General features: G+C 38.1%; 1 protein-coding gene across 2 annotated transcripts in view; it reads left to right on the top strand.

The window, feature by feature from the left end:
* Window positions 1–9,409, top strand: part of abhd12 (abhydrolase domain containing 12, lysophospholipase) — a 31,554-nt gene that overhangs the window by 206 nt on the left and 21,939 nt on the right. The window contains exons 1-2 of one of the 2 annotated variants that reach the window (XM_027143050.2): window positions 5,104–5,247; window positions 5,941–6,082. In XM_027143050.2, coding sequence (XP_026998851.1) covers window positions 5,943–6,082 — 140 coding nt within the window. In that variant the 5' untranslated portion in view covers window positions 5,104–5,247; window positions 5,941–5,942. Of the gene's footprint in view, window positions 1–5,103; window positions 5,248–5,940; window positions 6,083–9,409 lie in introns of those variants that run through there. The other variant, XM_027143051.2, reaches the window with a different exon arrangement.

Genomic DNA, 9,409 nt, shown 5'->3' with positions numbered 1-9,409 from the left:
GTCATCAGAAACCAGTATGACCCAGGTACACCTATTTACTCTCCAGAGAAGTCTGTCCAGAAGTGGTTTTCATGGAATAACTGAGGCCAATAAGCCATACTTCTGACATGGAAACAAGACTCATTCATTCATTCATTCATTCATTCATTCATTCTCTACCGCTTATCTGAACTACTCGGGTCACGGGGAGCCTCACACACACTCTCATTCACTCACACACTCACACACTATGGACAATTTTTCCAGAGATGCCAATCAACCTACCATGCGTGTCTTTGGACCGGGGGAGGAAACCGGAGTACCCGGAGGAAACCCCCGAGGCACGGGGAGAACATGCAAACTCCACACACACAAGGCGGAGGCAGGAATCGAACCCCCAACCCTGGAGGTGTGAGGCAAACATGCTAACCACTAAGCCACCGTGCCCCCTGGAAACAAGACTAAGTGAGTAAAATATGAAATGAAATATGAATGTAAAACATAAGGTGGTGCAGAAAAATGGCAGGAGGTGATCTGGAGGCAGATTGCTTGCAGAAGGGCTGGAGAGTGGTGCAGTAATGAAGGCAACAGTGAAGCATGCTGGAGGTTAATTGCAAGTTTCACGCCACATTTCTACAAAATGAGTTGATTTATTCAAGATTAATGGTGCCCTCAATGCTGAGAAATACAGTCTGATTCTTATCCATCATTCAGTACCATCAGGGAGGAGTGTGATTACATACAGCCAATGTCATTAAAAACTATCTTCAGTGTAGAAACAAACAAGGAGTTCTGGAAGTGATGGTTTGGCCCCCACAGTAAAAAATTTTTTTTTTTTTTTTGTTGAGATCCCTGATTTCAACATCATCAAGTCTGTCTGGGAAGACATGAAGAGGCAGAAGTAATTGAGTCAGTATAATGATTGGATTTGAATTTCACTTCTTCATTTACTTTCCATTTTGTTAGATGATCAACACTTTTTTTCATACCTGTATTGGGTGAATAACATTTTCTGTAATATTGCACTGTCATCACACACTCACCTTGCTGAGAATGACACATTTGCGTATGTGGTTTCTGACACTGTATAAAACATTATAATCTGTAGAAATCCTCAGAACCTCATTCTGGTGTTTTAGGCTCCAGGTCATTTTGTCTATACTACCCCAGGGGTTGCATTCATAAAGATGGCTAGCAGTATATCTTCACTGGCTAATTTAGAAGTAACAATTAAAAAATGACATATTAATCTCAATATTAATACTTTTATATTTTCTGGGTAATTATCTCAGCATTTTAACCCTGAAAGCAGCCCCTAAACCTGGAACTTTACAGATAATCCAAAGGACTCCTTTGTTATTAAGACTGAAGCATAAAAAATATTTGCCAAACCTTTATAAAATATGCTTTTGTATTATTTTGACATGATGGCAAGCATTTTTGCCTTTACTCGTGTGTGTGTGTGAAGTTTACACATTCTCCTTGAGAGGTTTCTTCTTGGTACTCATGTTTCCTCCCGCAGTCCACATAGCTCCAGACTCCAGGTTCTCTGTGACCCTGTCTAGGATGTATGGATGTTATTTTGTCAATATCTAACTTCCCATTTGCAAGTGGCTACAGTTATCGTTGACATTATTTAAACATTTCACTCAGAAATGATTCAATCCTGTGATTTTTCTTTCTTTCTTTTGAAATCCTGTAAAATGGCATTCAAGTGGGAAAATTTTAAGAAGTGATAAATGGTACAGAAGTAAATCTGCTAACTCTTACTACCATGTGCTGAATGCTCAAGAATTTTCAAGCTGTAAAAAGAAGTTAAGGAGGAAATCAATCAGTGCTTCATTTGAGAGTGTTAGGTGAAGGACATTAACTGTAACGCAATGTCACACACCTTATTACATTTAATTGACACTTAGTGCATTGAACGTAACTTCACTGTCGCTGCTTTCAGTGTCTCGGCTCCATGCTGTGTCCCTGGGTTTGTTTTCACTGATGTCTTTGAAAGCTTTAAGGGCTTTGCAATGAGACGTTGTCACCCACAAACTGATCGCTCTAATTACTGAAATTAGCAAGCAGTTTCATCACTGGCATTACTCTGAATGAGAGAGAGAGAGAGAGAGAGAGAGAGAGAGAGAGAGAGAGAGAGAGAGATGGCTGATCCGCACTAATAATACCCCCCCTTTTCCCGGCATGCATGTGTTTTAACTCTGTTTTTAATTCTATAAAACGTTTGTGGTTTACTGCTCTGATGGATATTGTGAGTGCTGATGGTTGGGATGAGCAGAAAGTCACTGCGAGCACAAATGCACTCACTTTAGCGTCAGCGTGAAAATGCCAGTGCGTCTTTTCAACGTCTTATTTCCGCTGCGTTGATTACAGGGTGGGTGTTGGAATAAATGAACATGAAAACAAAGAACGGGCAATCAGCACTTCATAGAGCAGGGACAGAATAATGAGAGAGCTCACACACACACGCGCGTGTGCATGGAGTCCTTTGAAATGACACTCATGCGCGTGACACATTAGGCAGGGCTTGCACTTTGGGCCGAGATGTGACGCCGAGTGGCATAATCTTAATATGTAAATGAGTGTGGACTGGAGTCGACACAAAAGCCAGCACCACGTCTGTCATGGCAATAGAAGGAAACACGTCACACGTGTACAATGCCAACTGTCAGCGGAAAGAGAGGAGATGAGAAGAGAGGAGAGATTTGCCATTGAACATGGACCATGCATTCTCAGCCTAAGTGCTGTATCAGAGGGAGGCAATGAAACTGCAGAAACAAACAGTGTTCAAAATATACACTCTTGTGCTTGTATCGGATTTTATAACACTGCTATTACAGATTAACAAAAACGTATTGTAATAAATGTAATCAATCATTTGAGTATTTAGAAAGTTCTTTTTCCATCAACATGAAGTCACGTCTTACCAAAACAATAAAAAAAAAGTGTTATATAGTTTCTGGAGTCAGCTGCTAAGTAGAAACCTGAATCAACTTGTAATAAAACACTTGGCATGCTGTCACAGAAAAATGATCAACAACGCTGTCCTACAATGAAGGTGACCGTTTTTATTCCTATTATATCAAGAAACTGTTTTTTTTTTTATTATATAGCAGATTTTACAATAAATACAGTTCTCATTTATTTAAAAATAAAACAAAAAAACAGAAAAGTATTCTAACTTACTTTTTAATGATTTTGTTTATTAACCAACTCTTAACCATTTTATTGTCTTTATTTAAAAATGTATGCATCACTGCACATCCTCTAATATGGCCAGTTTTCTTTAGTCATAGAGCCATAAAATAATAAGCAGAACCCGAGTACTAAAGGAAATGGTGTGAGGACATGTGTATGTATTCTTCATACAGGTTAGACATTTGGACTTTATCATGCAATAAAAATTTTGGTTAATTAATATCTGAGGAATGTTAACAGAATTACAGAGAAACTGCAAAGCACAAACTTTAAGTCTAAACTGAAGACGTTTTCATGACAGAAAACTTTACAGCAATTACAAAGCTCTGACACTGGAGAGTCCTTCAAAAAAATCACCACAAACTTAATGTGTTTATAATAATAATAACAATAACAATAATAATAATAATAATAATAATAATAATAATAACAACAACAACAACAATAATAACAATTATTGTTGTTGTTGTTATTATTATTATTATTATTATTATTATTATTATTATATTTTGTGGAGTGTTCAAAATCTCAGGTAATTAGTTGATAATAAAGAGAATATAAGGTATAATAATGAAAGTATTTATATAAATCTGTAATTTGCCTTGCAGATGAAATTATTGTTAGATACACAAATTTAACATATTCAGACTAATTTGAACCAAGAACCGAGACAACAGCCATGTGGTGTAATATTCATTAACTTTCTAACACCTTTCTTAACAAGGAGCTCTTAACCTTGTCTTCTTTCCACTTTCTGAAACCTGTTGTTTACAGTAGTATTGTCTTCCTTTTCAAATAACCAATAGAAACTGCATTAGGTGGACATATATGTGTCTGGAACAATCTGTGTAGTCTAAAAACACTGATAAACAATATATACAAGTATGATAAAAGTATGTGTTTTATTGAAATTTTTTTTAGATTTTTATTTTTTAACTAAAATATTGTAATCTGAAATAAAAAAAAACATCTAGTCGTGCAGATGTCGACACAAAGTGGTGAAATGCTGCCCTCTAGTGGCTGCACTGCAGCACAGCAAGCGGTTCAATAAAACAAATCAAATTTACAGTAGCTATAATACACTACACTGTACTACACGTGTTGTAAAAAAAATTGACGCCGACATTTTAAAAAATAAATTAATTACGCTTAGCATAACAATATACATACGCATAAAATAAAAGATTTAACTATTTTTATTATGGTACCATTGCTTAATGAATACGTTACCTGTAGAATACCAGGAATTTAGCTGATAATATAATAAGATTTACAATAAAACATTGTTTAGCCTTTTTAAATAATATAAATAAAAACAGTTTACAAGAAACTGTAAAATCTGTAAAACAACAACAACTGTTAAAGCTGTTAAATTAAAAACAGCATATAAGCACAGATTTCATAAAGAGCTTCATGTATTGCTATATTTTTCTAAGGGTCACAAGAAGAAAAAACATTCATCAATTTTTGCACCAGGTCACATAGTAAGTTAGTCCTAGATACATAAAGTGCATCTAAGTCCTTATAGCTCTGTCTTTGTTCTATGTAACACCACGTTCCTGGAGAAGCGTTGTCTCATTTCACTGTGTACTGCAACAGCTATATATGGTTGAAATGACAGTAAAAGCTTCTTGACCCATGACTTGACTTGATGATCAGGTGAAAACAACCCTTTGGCCATAGCTTATACAGTATGATGTTTCTTGGACGTCGCATTCCATTCTGATTTCATGCACCTGTTAACAATGTGAGCTAAATCATTAAGCTCAGTGTTCTGTACACTTCAGGCCATATTGTAACCTATGCATTCATTCCTCTCGCGCTGTATCAGTCAATGTCCGAGTCCCAAACCGCCTCATGTTTTAAACCTAGTGCACTAGATAGGGTTCACCAGCCGTGTCCAGTGTAGGGCACCAGTGTAGGGCACTAGTGTAGTGAGCCACTGCTAACTTAACGCTGCCTCGGGAACGAGTCTGTGACAGAAACTGTCGTGTGGAAACAAATAGTAGTGCAACTTGTTGGACTTTAAAAGTTCCCACGAACTCGAAACAAAATGAGAACCAGGTTTGTTTTCTCTGAGGTTTAATTTCTGACATTTTAACTTTCTTAATATTACTTGATGCTAAATCCGATCTAGTTGTTCTGTTAAATAAAGATAAACATCAAAGAATCGACTCAGTTGGTTCACACACTGTTCAGCGTGTTAGCTAGCCGCATTTCCTAGATGTGTTTTCCCCACCTTTATTCGTATAGAATCCTTACATAAGGGCTGTTGCCTCAAAACGAGTGGGTTAACAATACCTCACATCTCTACGTTACCATTTCCAAGATGGCTGCCGCAAGTAGCTCTCTGATTAGCTATCTCTGGAAGAGGGTTATAGGTTGCCTTCTCCTATTGGTTGTTTCTTAAGCGTGGGGACAAAAGTTGCGCGTCGTTGATTGGCTGTCCGGAAAAGGTCGCACGGATCAGCTGCTCTCTGCAGATATCACACTTTGTGAAAACAATGTAGAAGTGCCGAAGACAGACAGACACACACACACACACAGAGACACACACACACACACACACAGAGACACACACACACAGAGACACACACACAGACAGGACAAAACAAACCGCTGTCATACGTGTGCGAAGCTTCAGATCAGCATCTCCACCTGTCTTTATTCATACACACGCAGGCTGCTGTGTCTTTATCATAGGATTTGTTCTTTTTTGATCTTTTCCGCATCTGGTCACCTGGTGTGTTTATACAGCGATGAGAAGGAGGAATAACTCGCCTTGTGACGAGCACCAAAGCTCAGATGCAAGCACGCTTCTGAACCAGGGGACGGATGTGAAAGACAAGACAGAGGCTGGCAGAGACACGGACAAAGTCATGGGGCGGAAATGCAGAAGGTAACAAACGCAGAACATCATATTTTATTACACACACACACACACACACACACACACACACAGAGAGAGAGAGAGAGAGAGAGAGAGAGAGAGAGAGAGAGAGAGAGTGAGTGAGTAAGACATGCAGTGAAATGCTTTTTGCATCTGTTCGGTCCTCAAACAAAAAAGGAATGCAATTAGGGATATATATATATATATATATATATATATATATATATATATATATATATATATATATATATATATATATAACCAAAAAGAAATAGATAAATAAAAAAGTATAAACTATATAAAAAGTACTTGAAATTATAAGTGAAATAATATTTATGCATAAAAACACACCTCTCCTCTCCCCTTCACTGTTCTGCGCACCTTTTTTGCACTGACACTTTAACTCTGGACTTACAGCACAGTACCACTTTATACACCTTATACACACCCTACTGCACATAGACACTTTAAGGACAATAATTAAAACCATATGTGTTTATGTATATGTATATACAAAGTTTTTCACTTATATTTTATATAAAAATACAAAAAGCACTGCATGTCGTACTCTGTATGTACTGTATGTGTGTGTGTTGTGTTGTCCTTAATTTGTCCATGTACAGTATGGTGTGTATAAAGTGGCACTGCTAGTCCAGAGTTAAAGTGACATTGTTCAAAAAATGTTGTGCAGAAAAAAAAAGTGAGGATGGAGAGAGAGGTCCAGTATTAGATCCTGGGTGTTTCCTGGTTTACACTCCGAATGGCCTGCGGGAAGAAGCTTCTCCTCATTCTCTCTGTGTTTGCTTTCAAGGAGCGGAAGCGTTTCCCTGAACGCAACAAAGAAAAGAGTCCGTTGTCAGGACTCTGTCACAACGTCAGTGCGGTGCCGGGTTTAGGAGCCTTATAGAGGGACGTGATGCTGATTAACATGTTGCTTCGTGTCACAACTTTTCATCAGACAGTAATGAACTAATCAGCTATTTCAATCCTCCAGTGAAGTCAGGATCAGCAAGTTTGTGTCAATTGATCCATACACATGCTGTCAGAGTCTAGCTGATAAAGCTGGTTGATTTTCAATAAAGAGATCAGAAGTCAGCACTTTGACGATTTTTTTAATCTTATTTGTCTCAGCAAATCAATTTTTCAGTAGCTTTAAGGCACAAATATTTTGACTTAAGACGGAACGATTGATGTATCTCTGATGCGATGGTACGTTTACATTGTGCGTCGTATCTGAAAGATGCGAATAGGAGCATATAGTGATTATGCACGATTATTATGAGACTAGATATTTTCTGATTCTGCACATCGACAGTAAGCCAACATCACATCTTAGTAACCGGAGAGTCGTATAACTTAGTAACAGGAGACGAGATGAGAGAACAGTTGGTACATCGTTATCATATTAAAAAATGGAAAAATTCGGCATCAATGCTTTCTTTCCGTCTGAAGAGTAGAGCTTTACAGATGGCGTGAAACTGGGCTAAAATGTTTGCCAATTGTTTGACTTTGTCATCATGTGTAACAATGTGGTACCTTATAAACATTTTGTTTATAGTGGTAAGAAATAGGTAATAATCTTAAACATTTTCATTTCCTTTTGCTCGTAAAAAAGCATTTAAGTGGTCAACTAGCTTGCGTTAGATAGTTACGTTATTTTAGTGTTGGCTTTTTAGCTGAGTCATTTAGGATTCTGGATCTTATACATTTATTATTTGTCCAGCCCGTGAGTCAGATAACAAACTTTTGTGCTAAGAGAAAGCTACTTTAAGTTGAACTACTTGGCTTGTTTATGCGTTAATCAGCCTTTGTATTATAGCCTCTAATCTGTCTTTAAATAGATCTCAGAGGACTCGAGTGCTGTGAAAGATTAATGACAAACACTCTCTGTTTGCATCAAGTTTGATCAGCAGTAGAACGTCTTTATATTCTCTAAAATAAAATTCCCCCAACCACACGGACCACATCATCCTGCAGAGTCAGAGACTGAACACTGGAGTGCTTTCGCTATGCTGATATGGCTTACTTTTATCTCATTGATCAATTAGCAAGACCTTTCTGAATAAAGTGGGTGTTTAAAGTGAAGAAACACTCACTTCTGAATGGTCATGGCCTAGTATGACTGAAACCTAACCCTTCTTAACACTATTCCTCAAAACTGCTTGGTCTCGTGACCTTTGTATTGCAGACGGTGCTTTTTTTATTTGTGTGTTTGTTAGCTTTGTTTGACCTGATGCATGCTGATGCAGCTTTATTAAGAAGTTCTGAAAAGGTTCTACATGTGCATAAGTTGTCTGGAAGTTTCAAGCACTACAATCCTGGCTCAGTTTGCATCTTTCCTCTCAGTTTAACAAATAAAATAATCTGATCAATTTCTAAATTGTACCTCATGTCCATAACTTTCTCATTTTAAATGTGGTGCTCTATAGATCACTTAAAAGAAGACAAAGATCACTTCACCCCCAAGCGCAAGGTGTGAGTGAGATTGCTGTGTTCTCACCTACATAAACCACACTGATGGATAAAAACACCAGGGTTCCATTCAAATAGACTAAACACTGCATATCTTAATGGACTCCTAATTGCCTCAGTTAATGAAATTTTCTGTTGGTGGTTTTGAAATGAATAGTGGGAACTGAATTTTGGAAGACAATCATCGAAATAGGAGAGATCTAGTTTTCCTCAGTAACAGAGAAGACTCTCATTCTCATGTAGATGTGTGTGTGTGTGGGGGGAAAGAAAAATACTTTCTCCTGTAGAGAGAGTGTGTGTGAAAGGTAGAGAGAGTGTGTGTGTGAGAGACAGAGAGAGAGAGACAGAGAGAGAAAGACAGAGAGAGAGAGAGTGAAAGACAGAGAGAGAGTGAAAGACAGGGAGAGAGACAGAGAGAGGGAGAGAGACAGAGAGAGGGAGAGAGACAGAGACCGGGAGAGAGAGAGACTGTGTGTGTGAGAGAGAGAGACAGACAGAGAGAGAGACAGACAGAGAGAGAGAGAGAGACAGAGAGAGAGAAGAAGGAGAGATGGAAAAAAGAAAAGAAAGAAAGAGATTGGGAGACAGGAAAAAAGGAGAGAAAGAGAGAAGACAGAAAAGGGGGGTGTGAGAGAGAGAGAGAAAGGGAGAAAGAAGAGAGGGAGTGTTTCTATTTTTGTTGTAGAGGATAAAAGAGAGAAAGCGTACAAGCTTGACCGTGGATCCTTTTTCCGCCCTGGCAATATGGCCGTCTGAGCTCAGCATGCAGACTCTGCACAATCAGCAGAAACACTCTGACTATAGAAGTACAGACATTTCTCCCTGCTTATCTGAGAGAAAGGAAGCTCGTGCCACAGTTTCTCT

The sequence above is a fragment of the Tachysurus fulvidraco genome, chromosome 12, assembly GCF_022655615.1.
Source record: "Tachysurus fulvidraco isolate hzauxx_2018 chromosome 12, HZAU_PFXX_2.0, whole genome shotgun sequence".
Lineage (NCBI taxonomy): Eukaryota > Metazoa > Chordata > Actinopteri > Siluriformes > Bagridae > Tachysurus > Tachysurus fulvidraco.
This window is presented reverse-complemented; position numbering and strand designations above follow the sequence as displayed.